The 16,816-nt window shown below is 47.0% G+C and overlaps 1 protein-coding gene across 1 annotated transcript in view; it reads left to right on the forward strand.

Moving 5' to 3' along the window:
- The window catches only part of DPP7 (dipeptidyl peptidase 7), a 22,439-nt gene continuing 5,623 nt past the window's right edge, over positions 1 to 16,816 (forward strand). Inside the window, exons 1-7 of the mRNA XM_069031825.1 lie at positions 1 to 124; positions 428 to 541; positions 4,631 to 4,770; positions 5,458 to 5,621; positions 10,486 to 10,621; positions 14,314 to 14,395; positions 16,147 to 16,313. Of these exons, the coding sequence (XP_068887926.1) occupies positions 58 to 124; positions 428 to 541; positions 4,631 to 4,770; positions 5,458 to 5,621; positions 10,486 to 10,621; positions 14,314 to 14,395; positions 16,147 to 16,313 (870 nt within the window). The 5' untranslated portion in view covers positions 1 to 57. The remainder of the gene's footprint in view (positions 125 to 427; positions 542 to 4,630; positions 4,771 to 5,457; positions 5,622 to 10,485; positions 10,622 to 14,313; positions 14,396 to 16,146; positions 16,314 to 16,816) is intronic.

Raw genomic sequence — 16,816 nt, forward strand, 5'->3', positions numbered from 1 at the left:
GGCCGGGCGGGTCACGTGGCTGTGCCCGCGCTCGTTGTCAGGCGCGGAGCGGCTGCCATGGGCTCCGTGCTGCTGCTCCCGCTGCTGCTGCTGCTCCTCCCGCCGCTCGCCCGCGCCGCTCCCGGTGGGTGCCTCGGGTCGGACCCTTCTGCATGTCCCTCCGCTCCTCGGGCCGTGTTCCTCTGCCTGACCTCCTCCCTCCCTGGCCAGAGCCCCGGCCCTACCATGGACGGGACCCTCCGCTAGCTTTCCCGGGCCCCGGGCGGGACCCCGAGCGGGCCTCGCTGGGCCAGAGCCCTCAGCCAGCCTGGGGAGCGCCGGGTGGGCGCTCCGAACTCCCCGGGCCCCGGCTCCCAGGCTGGGTTGTGCCGTATCGGGTGGCAGCACCTGTTGTCGGTTTCCCCTGTACTGACGATGCCCTCTCCAGCTGCCCGGGTCGTGCGTCCCGGCCTGGAGGAGCGGCTCTTCCCGCAGGTGCGGGACCACTTCAACTTCGAGACCTGCGGCAACGAGACCTTCCCGCAGCGGTACCTGGTGTCGGGTAGGTCCCGTGGGTGCTGCGGCTTCGGGCTGGATTCCTTTCTGCTTAACCTTTAGCTGCCTCTGTCCCGAGGCGGAGCAGGAGCTCGAGAGTAGCTCTGGGCATCCAAGAATCAGTGTGAGCAAAGGGCCAACCCTATACGAGCCAAACATTCCCCCACATTGTCTATATCCTCCTCTCCTTTTCGTCCACGTTTTACAAAAGCACGTACTGTTAGGACAAGGGGGGCTGGCTTTAAATTGAAAGAGAGTAGGCTTAGATTGCATATTAAGAAGGAATTCTTCCCTGTGAGGAAAGAACTCTTCCCTGTGAGGCCCTGGCACAGGTTACACAGAGGAGCTGTGGCTGCCCCATCCCTGGAAGTGTCCAAGGCCAGATTGGACAGGGTTTGGAGCACCCTGGTCTAGTGGAAGGTGTCCCTGCTTATGGTGGAGGGGTGGGGGGCAGGGTGGGCTTTAAGGCCCTTTCCAGCACAAACCTATCTGGGATTCACTGCTTGCCTTCTGTTTGTTCTGGCTGTGTGGTGCGGGGGGGATTGTGGGGACTGGCCTCTCTGGAGCAAGAGTAGACTAGAAGCAGGAGCTGTGTTGGGTTTGCACCGGAGCTGGCTCTGTGTGTGTGTGTCTCCAGCTGACCCCAGCATCTCTTACAAGTGCAACTCAGCGCTCTGAATGTGTCAGGCAAAAAAAATGGTGACTGAAATGTTGCGCTCTGTACCGCTGAGTTTTAGGCGTGAAGGTAACTCCTCTTGGGTCAGTGGTTTGTGTTATTTAAAACCGTGCAACTGTTAGATAGCTTAATCCATGCCAAAGAACGAGCAGTGCCAGCAAGGAGCCAGCTGTGTCTTCCTTCTGTGTCACTGACAATAAAAGAGAAAAGGCTTTTCTAAGCAGCATGCGACCAAAAACACAGCAATTTCCATAACCAGTGTCACATGTTTTTCAACCCTGCCTATACACAGGAATTGGGGAGCAATTTGCAGGGAGAGAGCAAAGGTGGACTTGGGAATAGCAACAGACCTGAGCACTGCCCAGCTTGGTGCCCACCTGCTGCTGCCTCCCAGCTGCACTGGGGTCTTCAGATGCTGCAGCTCGCCTTCATGTCACCCGTTGCTCTGCAGCTTGTTCAGCACCTGTGCTAAGTTGTGTCTTTCACCAGGCACAAATTCATGAATCAGTTTAACCCAAAGATGTGGACGCACCAGTGAATTTTGAGAGTATATCCAAGGCTGAGATTTTGCTAATTAAGTGGCCCTTTTTGAGCAGAATGTTGGGATTACATGGTTTAAAGCATTGTGCAACTTTTATTTGTTTTCTTTTAAAGTGTTATGTTTTATCTGCGAGTCCTGGGCATAGCTGAAATATATTTGTGAGGAGTGAAATATTAACATTGCAGTTCTGCTGGTTTATAGAGTTTCTTACTCAAAATTCCTGTAATTCCATTTCCCTCTACTGTTTTTTGTGCAATATGAGACTTTTCAGATTATCAGCAAGAAAATGAAGAAGAATTTCACAACAGGGAATCTGACACTCTTTGAGTCTAGCTGGCAATTCACCAGGATTTCAATCTAAAAACAGATACCTTTCTGAGGAGCCCATCTGGTTTGGTTTTGGCTCCTGTGATGGTTGTTTACTCCAGAAGCCGTGAAGCATATCAGGAGAAGAGCCAGAGGAAAGAGAACACTGAGCACTCCAGTTACCTACTCAATACCCAAAGCAAATGCACTCTAGAGAGTCAGACAGCCTCTTTCTTAGTGAAGAGGAGCAGTTTCACTCATGAACCATTTCAAATCCCATTCCAAGCCAAATCTGGCTTTGGCAATTCTGTGCTGAGAATGCCAAGAATTAAATTTGGGCCTCTCCACTCATGAAAGCGGCCTCATGTGACAGCAACATCCGTGGGACAACTGCTGTGGAGGGTCCTTTGGATGATGTGTTGAAATCAACACTTAACTGATGCTCTGAGGTTTGTCATTGAAGAAAACTATTTATTACCCCTCTTAATTCCTGTGCAATTTATGACTAAACTAAAATCAAATGTTTGTTGTTAGCAAGTATTAGAGCAACTTTGTTAGATAAGCTAGTGTTGGCATCACGGCTCAGCTTGTCCTGCCAGACTCAATTTGCCTTCAGTTATAAACTGATCTGAGGATGAAGCACATCATCTTCATATATCATCATCATGTATATATATATTCATATATATATATTCATATACCTATATATAAATATGACATACCATGTGAGATATATATATGTGTGTGTTACATATATAACATATATCAGCATATCCTGGGCTCCTCCCCACAGTGTGGGCAGCAGGTGTGCGGGGGGATTCTGTTCCTCTGCTCAGGTGAGACCCCAGCTCTAGAACTGCCTCCAGGCCCAGGGACCTCAGCACAAGGGTGTGGGGCTGCTGGAGTGAGTCCAGAGGAAGCCACAGAGATGATCTGAGGGCTGGTATAGCAGGGCATCTCACCCTCTCCTAAGAACTTACCTGTTGTTTGTTAGCCAGTCAGGTAACTCAGACAGGGCAAGCTGTGTTGTGAGTTTTTTTGGGCCACAGGGTTAACGCTGGTCTGGTATTTCCCAACTGCCAATAAATACCTACTTGCTGAAGTGAGATCTGACAAGATAAGCTGGATTTTGACTGACTGACAGCCATTCACTTTACAACTACAAAAGCCACCCTAAACTTTCACAAAGCAGAAATCTGCTATAGATTTTTCTGGAAATGCGTGGAGTCTCTCCTGTGAGCAGGGACGTCTGCTTCATGGTTACTCTGCAGGGGTTAAGTGAAGGAATCTGTGTCTGTTATCATCATTTCGGTGGTAAATTACATTTGACTCCTAATCAATACTATGTCTTTTGCCATCTTTAATGTAGATGCCTTGATATAGTGCACTGTTTTATGTTATGCTGTTATCTACTAGTAGTTCTTTAGTTTTTATACTGTGTAGTGAGTAATTCTAATTAAGATCTTTTGTCTGTTATCTATTGTCCGTTTAATAAATAATTCGTTTTTGTAAGTAGATCTGGTTTGCTGTCATTAGAACTGTGAAACAGGGTGATTCCTTAAATTTAAAATGTTGCCAAAATTTGAGGCTAAGGTGGGGCTTATCTGAAGCTTCCCCTTGTCCCATGACAGCTGGAGCCTCTCTGCTCTGGAGACAGGCTGGGTGAGTGGTTGTGTTCAGCCTGGAGGAGAGAAGGCTTTGGACAGACCTCCTTGTGGCCTTTCAGTACTTAAAGAAGGCTTGTGAAAAAGAGGAAGAGTGGCTTTTTACCAAAGCCAGTAGTGATAGGACAAGGGGCAATGGTTTGAAGTTGACAGATGGTGAATTTGGATTGGACATAAAGAAGAAATTCTTCCCTGTGAGGGTGGGCAGGCCCTGGCACAGGCTGCCCAGAGGAGCTGTGGCTGCCTCATCCCTGGAAGTGTTCAAGGCCAGATAGGACAGGGCTTGGTGCAACCTGGTCTAGTGGGAGGTGTCTGTGCCCATTGCAGGGGCCTTGAACTCGATGGTCTTTGGAGATCCCTCCCAACTCAAACCATCCTATGATATCCAATTTACAATTTTATGCGTCACAGCAGGAGCATCAGAAAGATGCAGGCAATTCCATAATTTTTGTGTGAGAATTGAGCTGTGCAAGTGTTTTGGAGTGAGTTGGGCTAAAACGGGTATATAAATGGGAAAATCACTCTTTTGGGGGGAAGCTGTCTGCAAATGACTTGCAAAACTTGAAATTTTATGCATTTTTCAGGCAGAAGTGAAATTTTCAGGCCATGTACTAATCTTGCAAAAAAGTGGAAGCTTTTATTTATCGCCATCCAAATGAGAGATTTCTGGAGCCTGGCCTTTCTAACACCTTTGTGTCCCAGCTCAGGTCTCAGGAATCATCCTATTCACAGAGTTCTTCCTTGTTAAGCTCCTGCCCAAACTCACCAAAAATGGATTAATTTCATGCACATGTTTTGTTGTGTTTTTGGGCGTTTTATGTGTTTTCTGTGGGTTTGGGTTTTTGTTGTGGTTTTGTTTGCTTGTTGTTTTGGTTTTTTTTTTTAATTTGCTTCTTGCAATTGCCTCAGCAAAGTTCTGGAAGAAAGGATTTGGACCCATCTTTTTCTATACCGGCAATGAAGGTGACATCTGGACTTTTGCTCAGAACTCTGACTTCATATTTGAATTAGCAGAGGAACAGCAAGCACTTGTCATTTTTGCTGAGCATGTGAGTATTTTAACCATTATGCATCCTTTAGAGTCCTGTTCAGCATTACTAAGTTCAACTTTCTGCAGGTCTGGAATACTGGTACCATTTCTTGCCATGAAGCTGAGTCAGAGCTGCTGTAAGCTTTCTCCCCATGACAGCAGATCTTCTTTCCTTAATCATGGCTTTTGAATACTTTTTTACTATGCTTCCCAGCACTCCAGAATACAGACTGCTGTTTCAGTACAGCCTATGCCACAAATGATTTGGTTTTGTAAGTAGTTTCTACAGGCCTTGAACTCCATGTTGGAGTAGAGAGATACTTTGTTTGGATAATGTTTAATCTCTCTAACCTGCAAAGTCCCAAGCCAACCTTTCCCACACTACTCTATTAAATCATCTTAGGCATGAAGAGATTGTCCTGTTCCCTTTTGTAGTTGGGGGACTTCAGGAGAAGTACACGTGCTGAGAACACACTTGGCACCCACTGAAGCAGCTTGTTATGTACAGGCCATCCACTCCAGGATCTGTCCTGAAGGTGTCTGTGTATCAGGTGCTGGAGACGAGGCAGTTTCTCAGTTATGGACAAGTTAGAGGACACCTCATGCTCCATTACCTCTTCCTATTAGTGCACACTTAGCCCAGCTCTGTGGTGAAAGCAGAGAAGACCCAGACCAGCATTGCCACAGTGTACCTCTTTCATTTCAGAGGTACTATGGGAAGTCTCTTCCCTTTGGACTTGAGTCAACGCAGCTGAAGAAGACTGCTCTGCTGACCGTGGAACAAGCCCTTGCTGACTATGCAGTGCTCATTACTGAGCTTAAGCAGCAGCTTGGTGCTGCAGACTGCCCTGTCATCGCTTTTGGAGGCAGGTAAGGGTTGTGTGGGCTCCTTCCCTTCTCTGCATCCTTTCCCAGCCAAAGTTATGCTGCTGTAAATCTCTTAGGCTCTCAAGGAAGTTCTCAAGGCAGAGCTTTAAGCTATCCTATTGAGAGCAGATGTGTCTGTGCCTCAGCTCCCATGAGCTCATCACCAGGTCCCACTCTGCTTTCCCATCAGGAATTAGTCTCCATTTGTGGTTGCTTGGAGAAGCACCCCTGACTGGTTGTTTCTAAGCTTCTTCAATGTATGAATCGTCCAGAACTGCAGAAAAAAAAAAATCAGTTTGGAAAGGGTAAGTGATGAGAAATGGGATAGTGTGCCAAAACTTGAGGAAACAAGCACTAATGGGGTCCCTCAATCTGCTTCAGGAGGTGTTGGCTACAATGAACCTCATCTGAAACGTTTCTACACTAATGCATGCAGCATGAGGAACAAACAAGAGGAGCTCAAAGCTTTGGCCCAGGCCCAAAGATTTGGCACCACTAGCAAAAGTGAAGTCTGGTAGCATAAGTCCTGTGACTGGAGTGCCCTGTTGGATGCTTCCAGGCTCTTCAGGAGGGATGGGCAGCGCAGAAGAGATGAGGAGATGGCGTTGTATGTAATGGAAGGAATAGAATGTCTGGAGGTCACGGTTGGCAATGGCACAGTTGAAAGCCTCTGGGTGAGAATCAAGGGACAGATAAATAATGCAGGTGTCACTGTGGGTGTCTCCTTTGGATCTCCCAGACAGGACTATGATGCCAACAAATATTCTTTGAGGAACTAAGGATGCTTTCAAGTCAACTTTCTTTGTCCTTTTGGGGGACTTCAGCTTGCCAAAAATCAACTGGGAGGATCACACAGGTGGTACAATCTAGGCCAGAAGATTCCCTGAAAAACCCAGATGACAAGTTTATGGCACAGTTCTTAAAGGAGCAGAATCAGAAAGATACCCTTCTTGATCTACTGCTTGTCAACAGAGAGGATTTTGTGAGCAAAGTGGAGATTGGTGGCTGTTTTGGCCACTGCAGCCATGAAGCCATCGAGTTTAAAATCTCTTTTGACAGGAGGAAAAGTGCCAGCAAAACCTCATCTCTGGCCATGAGGAGAGCAGACTTCAGGCTGTTCAGGGAATTATTGAGTAAAGTCCCCTGGGAAAATGTTTTTGTAGGTGATGGGGTCCATCAGTGTTGGTCACTTTTTAAATATCACCTGTTAAGGGCACAGGAGTAGCAATTCCCTAATGTTGAAAGTCAGGCAGGTGAGGCAGAAGGCCAGCTTGGCTGAACAGGGGTCTTCTCTTGGAAATAAGGTGGAAAAGGAGGTTGTATGCCCAGTGGAAGCAAGGTCAGGTGACATGAGAAGAATACAGAGATACTGCTCCCCACTATAGGGAGAAAATTCACGTGGTTAAAGCTTAATTGAAGTTGAAGCTGCCAGAACTGTGGGGAATGATAAAAAGAGTTTTTTAAATACATAAATGGTGAAAGGCAATGTAGAAATAACATTGGCCTGTTCTAGAACGAGGATGGTCACCTCACAAACAGGGACAGAAACAAGGCAGAGGTGTTTATTGCATTCTTTGTCTCTGTCTTTGCCATGGGTGACAGACCAAAGGGGTCCCAGTGCCCTGAGCTGGAGGACCACGAAAGCAGAAAAAATCAACTCCCAGTTGACCCTGAATATGTGCAGGATCTGCTGCTCCATCTGGATCCCTGCAAATCTGTGGGGCCTGTTGGGATTCATCCAAGAATCCTCAAAGAGCTGCTGATGTCATTGCAAAACCTCTCTTGATGATTTTTGAGCAGTCTTGGGAATCCAGAGAGGTCCCAGCTGACTGCAAGCTGGCGAACATTGTCCCAGTTTTCAAGAAGGGCAAGAAGGAGGACCCTGGAAACTACAGGCCTGTCAGTCTCACTTCAGTGCTGGTAAAATCTGGGAAAATCATGGCAAAATATTCTTCTGGGAGGTATTGAAAAACCACCTGGAGGGCAATGCAGTCATTGGTCACAGGCGGGTTTAGGATGGGAAAGTCCTGCATGTTGAACCTGTTTTCTTTCTGTGATGGGGTAACCCACGTGGTTGATCTAGGAAAGCCAGTAAATGTCATTATTTTGGATTTCAGCAAACCTTTTGATGCTATCTCTCCCAAAGACTCTTCTGGGCAAAATGTCCAGCATACAGCTGGATAACTGTGCTGCATGATGGGTGAGCAACTGACTCACTGGTCAGCACAGAGTTACAGTGTCTGGGGTAACACCAGGCTGGAGTCCAGTCGCTAGTGGGATTCTGCAGGGCTCCATCCTCAGCCCTGTGCTCTTCTACATCTTTGTTAATGACCTGGATGCAGGACTTGAAGGAATATTAAGTCAGTTTGCCAACAACACTAAATTGGGAAGAGCCCTTGACTCCCTTGAAGGTAGGAAGGCCCTGCAGAGGGACCTCAACAAATCAGAGTGATGGACGGTCACCAGCCCTATGAAGTTTCCCAATGGCAGATGCTGAGTTCTTCGCCTAGGACAGGGCAACACTGGCTGTGTGTAGGGAGTGGGGAATGAGAGGCTGCAGAGCAGCTGCGGGAGGGGATCTGGGGGTCCAGTGGCAAATTGGATATGAGTCAATAGTGCCCTGGTAGCCAGGGGGGCCAGCTGTGTCCCGGGGGGCATTAGGCCCAGCATCACTGGCTGGGTCAGGGTGTGCTCTGCCCTGAGGTGGCCTCACCTTGTTTTGGACACCACAATGTAAAAAAGACATTAGGCTATTAGTGTCCAAAGCAGGGCCATGAGGATGGGGAAGAGTCTGAAGAGGAGGCCTTACGAGGAGTGACTAAGATCACTTGGTTTGTTCAGCCTGGAGGAGACTGAGGGAAGACCTCACTGACCTCTTCAATATCCTTTGGAGGGGTAGCACTGATCTCTTCACTCATGACCAGTGACAGGACTCAAGGAAACAGCATGGAGCTGTGTCAAGGGAGGTTTAGATTGGATATCAAGAAAATGTTTTTCACCTGGAGAGTGGTTGAGCACTGGAACAGGCTCCTCAGGGAAGAACAGGCTCCTAAGCCTATTTGAGTTCAAGAAGTGTTTGGACAACACTCCCAGGCACAGGGTGGGATACTTGGAGTGTCCTGCACAGGGCCAGGAGTTGAACTCAATGATCCTGATGGGTCTCTTTCAGCTCAGTATATTCTATGATGCTATGAAAATGAGAGATTCCTCCTGCAGGATCAGAACTTTTTACATTGGAAACACAGGAAACTGATACTTGGTAAAATATTCTTTCAAGGGGCCACACAGCTTTTTATTAAACACAGCCTCTTTAACAGCATCCATCCATTTTCATTGTAGGCCTTTTATAGAATTCTGCTCTGCTGCTCCTTGGTTCCTTGAAGCAGTCCTTTCCCAGAGTGCTCACTGTGCTGCAGCTGGGTGGGTGTGGTGTCCTTGTTTCTTGATGGATCCCCACTCTTGCAGTAGAGGGGTGCTTCCCTCCAAAAGTCTTCCAGAAGTACAGGGCTTCAACTGCAGTGAGCTAAAAAGCATTTGACCTGATAGTTATCATTAAGCCTCCAGCTGGCTGCGGTGTGGCGACCGAACTGTTGATCTCATGGGGGTTTATACTGTGACTATCAGGACAGTAGCTAGCGTAGAGAGGCCCAGAAGCTGTCCTGGGATGGGAAGATGGGAGAGGGATTCAGCAAAACCTCCTAGCTGGCTGCATGTTAGACTGCAGCTCTGTGTGTGTAATTGAGGGCTCAGTCTGCAGCAGCCCTGAACACACTAAACCCCAAATGAAGAACTGAAATATGGCAGTGCTGGAGAAGCACAGCATTCCCCCTGGGAGGGAAAAGCTAGACTTCTTCTGGTGCTTATAACTGTGCCAAATTAACCTGAAATTACTTGCAGCAGGTTTCAGGTAATGCCTGTTCCCAAGACCAAGGCTAGAGAAATGCAAATCGCTTTACACGTGGGTGTTGTGGGAACGGTATTTCCTGAACCACTTGAGGTGGTGGGGAGGGAGCTTGAGTGCTTTTAAGCTTGGAGTTAGACCAGGTTTAACCTGTTTTTTGGGGATGTCATTTGTCACCCCCAATGGCCTCAGAAGAACTCTGCAGCCATCAGCACGTTAATGACTTCTGTCACCTTGGGTCTATCTAGCAACCCTTGATCCATGTTTAGATTGTGACCCCGGCACTGGAGCTACCAAGGTAGCTTTGACTTTTCTTGGGGCATTTGTTAACTTTTCCCCTTCCCTGTATCTGTGCTGATCAAGTATGCAGCTGTTATTTGGGGTGCCCAGGGAGGATACTCTCCACTTTCCAGCAGTCGAGAGGGCTGCCTGTTCTGCCGTGTTGAGGGACATCCTTTGCCAAAAGCCTGGCAAAGTTTTGACTAGTTCTAACTAGTTCTTGTCATTCTGTATGCAAAATGTACAGTGTGTCTTCTCTCTTTGAACAGTGAGCACTTCACTCAAGCCCTGCTTTGCTTTGCTGTGAAGCTGTGGGGACACCCTCAGGATGGTGCAAAGTTAAATACTGAGGCAGGATTTACATTTGTCTTCAGAAGCAAACTGAGCTGCTGTGCTCCCATCAGAGCTGGTGTGGGCATTTGGGGAAAGGCCAGTAAGAACACAATGTGCTGCTCATTGGCCATAACTGGATCAACATGAGGATGAGGCACAAAGCATCACAGATATCCATGAGTATCATGCATATCACGGAGCACGTGTGGAGACATGAGGCATCACAGATATCCATGAGCTTCTTGTTACCGTGGGTTAGGGTTTACTGGTGAGCCAGTAAATGTTGGCCTGAACTTCTGAGTTATTAGGGTAGAAGTTGTCTGTTAAAGGAAATAACTTGTCTCTCCTTGGCAGCTATGGAGGAATGCTGAGTGCTTACCTGAGGATGAAATACCCGAATGTTGTGGCTGGAGCATTGGCCGCCAGTGCTCCTCTGCTGTCTGTGGCTGGGCTTGGAGACCCCACCCAGTTCTTCAAAGATGTCACAGCAGTAAGTAACATCTCTTTTCAGGAGCAGTATTTTCTTCCTTTAGGAGTGCTGTTTCTTTTTTCTTTTCCAGCTGTTTAAATAGACATCTGTCTTAACAGCATCACTGCTAAGCAGGCAGTGCAGTTAAATGGGAACCTGCAAGGGAAAGCAGCAGCTGCAGGATGGCTAAGCACTGCCTTAGCTGGGGCAGCTCAGGGTCCAAAGATGCTGCTCCAAGCAGCGCAACTCTGTGCCAGTACCTTTAGTACCACTAAGAATTCACTTTCCCATTTCTAGTGGCTTGACCACATTACAGCCTGAAATTTTTCCCTCCTGCCTGACTGAACCCCTTTTGGATAATTTATTTTTCAAATCCTCTCCCAAAATGCTGTATTTTGCATTGGCACAAATGATTCACATGATCTCCTTAGTCCAAGGTGATTGCATTTCAGTGAAGAACTTGGAAGTCTTCATTTCATAACTAAAAATGTGCAAGGTGTCCCGGGATCACTTAAACTAAAGTTTAAATGTGGCTTCTGCAGTTTTCAGGCCATGAAAAGTTGGTTTTAGAGCTGACTTACATTTATCTTGTAAGGAAAGAAATGTACTACCTGGTTGTACTGAAATCTTGTGATGGTGTCTGTTTTGCTTCTTTTTTGACGTGAATTTCTAGTTCTGGGTGACACAGATGGCTTTGTATGAGCTACCTTTGTTATCCCTCAGTTGGGGCTGAGGTCTGTGCCCAGTGCAGGAGCCAATGAACACACAGAACTGAGACCTTTCATGCTCTTCTGCCCAGAAGTAGTGCTAGGCTGTAGGTCATTAAGCTGGCACCTCTCTTGGGGGAGTTTGCAGGCTTTGGTACAAGTTACAACAAAGAAGTTGCATAGAACTTGTTCACTGGTCAACTTAACCCATGCTTTTCTGCACATGCTGCAGTCAGTGCCTGGTTCACTATACCAGGGTGGTCTGACATTAGCATGTGAGATGCCTCAGTGGTGATTTTTACCTTGCTACTTAGTCTTGGGCTACCTTTGGGCCACCTTATCATTCTTCTCCCCTATCCCTCTGGTCTGGAGGTGATTAATCTTTGTTGACATATCCTTGTCATTCATGTGTTACTTTGCTGTTATTCTCCACTTTGAACACCACACCTGTGTATGCAACTTCTGGTCTTTTTGTTCTTATTTATATACATGAACAACTTGTTTCTATGCAGAGACTTACACAACAGATAGCTTTACCAGTAAGTATAAAGGAAAGACTGTTATATGAAAATAAACATATTTGAAACTCCTGAGTGTGTAAAAGAATAATAGACATCTCATCTTAGAGTTATACATTTTAAAACAAAAAATGTAATATCATTTTGTGTGGAAAAATTCACAGCCCCAGAGGCTTATGTCCAGAAAGGAGACAGAGGAGTCCTGTAATTTTATTCAAATAAAGGGGGAGGTCATGGGGCATTTCCCATGGAGTCTTTCAAATTTTGGGGGGATGCAGCCCCCTTTTTATCCTAATTTCCCAGATGCATCACCCTCTTCCTTTCCTCATTGGCTGAGGCACTTGGAAGGTACAGACTTCCCAAATCACCTACTCTATGTTCCCCTTTGCTGTGCACCCCTCCTTTTTTTTTTTCTTTTATATAGCAAAACACTATTCATCATTCTATTAAGTCTTTATTCTTTTTCTCTTAAGTTCAGGAATTTAACATGGCCTTGGCCGAGCAATAGTCCATGTCAAGTGGTAACATTTTCTAGAACTGACAGTTTCTTCTGTTACTTCCCTATCTATAAGTCCCTGGCCCTATCTACAAGCAGATTCACAGTCTGTTTGTAGAGGCACATTCATCTTATTCCTTTCAATTTAGTCAGCTAACAGGCTCTGCAGTGGGAATTCTTCCTTGGTTGAAGCTAACTTCCTTTCAGCAGCCCTGTCTTGCTTCAGCTGTGAATCATTACACACCCTCAAACTTAGGGCTTTAACCCTTTCATGTGAAAAAACTTTACAGCTAATTTAAAAATCTGTTTTCTCTGCAGCAGTAAGCCAAGCTCTGGGCTGAGCTCTTAAGCAAGCACTATGTGGTTTCAAAGTACTCCCTTCCACCTCCAGTGTGGAGGTTGCTCTGATTTGCAATTTATGCATCTGAAATCTGAATTGCTCTTCTTGCTGAGAACACCCATGAGAGCTCTTAACCCCAATGAAGGCACGAACCTTTTAGGAGTTGCTGTGGAAGCCCTCTCTTCCCTCTGTCCTACCCTGTGACTCAGAGTGCATTGTCTGCACTCTGAGCCTCCAGCTCACGGGGAAGGTGACCTAAGGGCAGAAAATTGATTTTGCATTCATGTAGGACATTGCCAGCCTGCAGCTGGCAAAACCCCTGGTGTGAGTGCTGTGCTGCACATACAGCCCCTGCTACTTCCCTTGAGGTTACTGTTGCAGCAGCTGCTCAGGCCATCAGCTCAGATCACACATCCGAACTGGGTGTGAGTCAAGAGTAAAGCTGGAAGCCTGGAGGGGAATAGCTTTCCTTGGAATGGCTGCAGTTTCTCTTGCCTCTGCTAAGCCAAACAGTTTCTGGTCTGTAAGGGTCTGGGGGTGAGCTTGAAAGGGTCCTCATGCCAGGCAGTGCCTGGCAGCAGCCCAGCAGTGCCTAGAGGAGAGCTCAGCCATCCCAGCAGCCAGAGCAGGCCTACTCCTCTGTCCCAGGCCAAACTATCCCCACACTCCAGTTAGAGCCATTAGTAGGTGTAGATCAATAAGCACATCCAGAAGGATATTTGGAACTCCTAAAGGGATGCCCAGGTAAACCCCACAATGTGGAAAACCCCACAATGATTTCTTTAAACATAATTATCAGACAAAGGCAGAATTAGGAAGAAAAGAAAGGTCCCAAGCCTATTTTTTAATTGAGGCTGGGTCTTTATAAGAAAAAAGCCTAGCTAGTGATTTGTGGTTGCTTACCTTGCTCTAGCAGGGCAAAGGGACCTCAGAAGAGCCCTAATAATTCTTGTTACAAAACACTGGTTGCCAGCCAATCTAAATCTGCCTTACAACTTGAGAGAGTACAAAGAGCTTGAGTTCCTAGAGCCTTCAATCACAGAAGCAACTTGATCCACCATAACCAACCACAGCTCTTCAAACTTAACTTAAAGTGCTTTTTCAGGATCAGTAATGGTTTTCCCAAGAAAAAGGACATGGTCATTTTGCAGGCCACTAGCAGGCTTAAGAAGAAAAGCAGATCTTGGTCTTGTACTCCCAATGCATAACTGACTTCTCCCATGGCTCCTTCTCACAGATAAAGTGCAGTTTCAAGGACTCTGCTCTGTGTTTAAAAACAACAAAACCCTTATGGCCCTTGCAGCCTGGCCCCCTCTGAGGCATGCTTCATATTCTCTTGCTGCTTCATGTTCAGCCTGATGTTCCATGAAGGGCAGAGTGGTCTGTCTGACAGCTCATCCCAGCCAGACCTGGTGGCACAGCTGCTGCTGGGCCTAAGCTGTGCAGAGCACTGGGTTCTGCAGAGACATACTGACTCTCTGAAGGACAAGGCAGAAGTGCTGGTGTCGCTGCCCCTGGAAATGCAGATGAGGTGCTGACCAGTGGGCCAATAACCCCTGCATCTTCTGGTCCTTCTGGCAGCATTTTCTGTTGCAGCCTCTTCAAGTATCTCCTCTGGGAAACCATCATCTCCTATCTTTCTGTCCCTTCAGGATTTTCAGAAGTCCAGCCTAGGATGTGTCACAGCTGTCCGTAAAGCCTTCCAGCAGATCAAGGACCTGTGGCTGAGTGGAGGTAAGAAGAGAGCCCTGCAGGTGGCTCCCAAGGGCAGCCAGCATTCCCAGCCACGGGGGAAAAGAATTGATACAGCTTTACCTCAGCTAGTTGTTCAGATAAATCAGTGCAGGTGCCCACATGGCTTCCTCTTTCTGCTTGCAGAATTTTTTTCTTTTTTATTATTAACAGCTTCAGTTAGCATTAAAATCGGTAACCAACACCAAAATATAAGTAGCTCTGTGGAGCTTTGCACAGTGTTAATGAAACCATTTTTTTACTGCACCAAAGTGCAAAACCACTTGCAGGTGAAAACCACCAGTATTTTATGCTAGTAAAGCCACATGTTTAACCAGATACTTGGCCTCAATATCCACACCATTAAGAGCTGTTCTAGTGGGTATGAGAGCTGTGTGGCTCAGCTCACTGGACAGATCTGAGAAATACATGGAGGGCAGTCTAGGTCCTGAAGCAATCCAAGTCCCTTCCATCTCCAGTCTTGGACAGTTGGGACAGACTGGTGAAGACCTCTGAAATGGCTCCTAAGTAGGCTGGACCAGATGCCAAGGGCTGATGCAGCATCTCCTGGAAGCTGTGCGTGGTATTGGGGCAGATGTGGTGGCTTCTGGGCCTGTCTTGAGCTTTGGTCTGTGATGCTGTGTGTCAGGAGCTGTATGCCTCCCAGCTGCTGCTGCTGCTGGTCCTGGAACTGGCAGAGGAGCCCAGGGATCAAAATGCCATTTTAGCTTTGGGTCACAGCAGGAAGAATGTTACTGTTAACTAGTCAAGCTCTTCCAGCTCTGCCTGGGGCCATGCTTCCTGCAGCTGGGGGTAAGGTGGTCATATTTAAGGCTTAGGCCCTCAAGTGTGTATCCAGAGTCAGGCTGCAGGCTGTGGGTTCCCAAGCAAAAACAGCTGTGCTCCAGTGGTCAGCTGTAGAGCAGGATGGGGACAGGAACTGTGACTCCAAAATGTGGAGGATGAAAATGAAGGGAGCAGCTTTCCACAGCAGAAAAGCAAATGTATATGGGTACATCTTGAAGGAATGTCTTCAAAGATGAATGTCCTGACCCCAGCTGACTTCTGCATCCCATTGATGTTTGAAGACATGTCTTGAGAGTCCTATGTGAGGACTGTTCTCACTTAGCAGTTCTTACTGCAGATGCACCACCCTCCTCCCAAGGAGCTCTTTTTCTTTTTATTTTTAGTGGGGAAGGATGGCGTTTGTTTGGGGTTTGGTTTAAGTTTTTTTAGTTGGTATTTTTTCCTCCCTGCCATTTTTTCCAGCTTTTGAATCTCACTGGGTCCTATATGCTGTACCTTGCTCTCCTGCATGAGGGCTTGCCTGGGGAACCTGCCTTGTGGGACACAGCAGCCCTGGCAGGGAAAGGGGTGTGCAGGCGTGAGCAGGAGCGGCCATCAGAGCACTGGTGAGGACAGGCTGTACCGAGGTGCTCTGCTCACTGTTTCAGCTGGGACCAGTTCTGTCCCAACAGCTGCTGATTCCTCCAGGCTCCCCAGGGAGGTATCAGTGGCTCCATGAGGGGCAGAGAACATGGGCTGTGGGCCACACAAGATTGTGACACTGCTCAGGGAGGCTGTGCCTGAACATTGCATTCACATGTGTAAATTTAGATGTAGTGTGTCCTTTCCACTAAAAAACTCATCTCACATTACAGCATCTTCTTACTCCTGAGTGAAACAAGATGCTGAAGCTTGGTGTTACTTTCCTCTGTTGAAGTTTGTGTCTTTTCTTTTCCTTTCTTCTGCAGCCTATGATGAGATCAGCAGCAAAATGGCTACATGCAAGAAGATCTCTAACAAGGAGGATGTTTACCAGCTGTTTGGGTTTGCTAGAAATGCCTTCACCATGATGGCCATGATGGACTATCCATACAAAACCGACTTCATGGGTCACCTCCCTGCCAATCCAGTGAAGGTGAGCACATTGGTGTGAGTGGGTGCCTGGAGCTTAGGACACTGTGAGGCACACACCATTGGTGATGGTCACGGCAGTAGTGGTGGATGTTGCAGCCTTTCCAGTCTGACAGTAAATCTGCACAACTGAAACTTCTCTGTGATGGTGACTGCTGTGTTTGAAATGTGCTTCTGTGAGGTTTGGTGGAGTCACTTCTGCCGTGCTCTGCCTTTACCTTGGACACAAAGACCTGTGCAAGCTTGTTGACTTCAGCTTATAAACACTACAAACTTGTAGCTTTAAAAAAAGAAAAAAGAAATTTTGTTGTAGCCCACCTCAATGTGCTTTCAGAGATGTGTTTTCCATGGTGGGTAGGGATGGAGATGTAAAAGTCAGGCTCTTTTTTAAGTATTGCCCAGGAAGCTGACATACCTCAGGTATAATGCAGAAAAAAACCTGCTGCTATGGAGACTGGGAAACGTGTGAACTTTCAAGAGAATCAGAGATGGCAAAATGTGGGAAAA

This window comes from Aphelocoma coerulescens, chromosome 17, assembly GCF_041296385.1.
Source record: "Aphelocoma coerulescens isolate FSJ_1873_10779 chromosome 17, UR_Acoe_1.0, whole genome shotgun sequence".
Taxonomy (NCBI): Eukaryota; Metazoa; Chordata; class Aves; order Passeriformes; family Corvidae; genus Aphelocoma; species Aphelocoma coerulescens.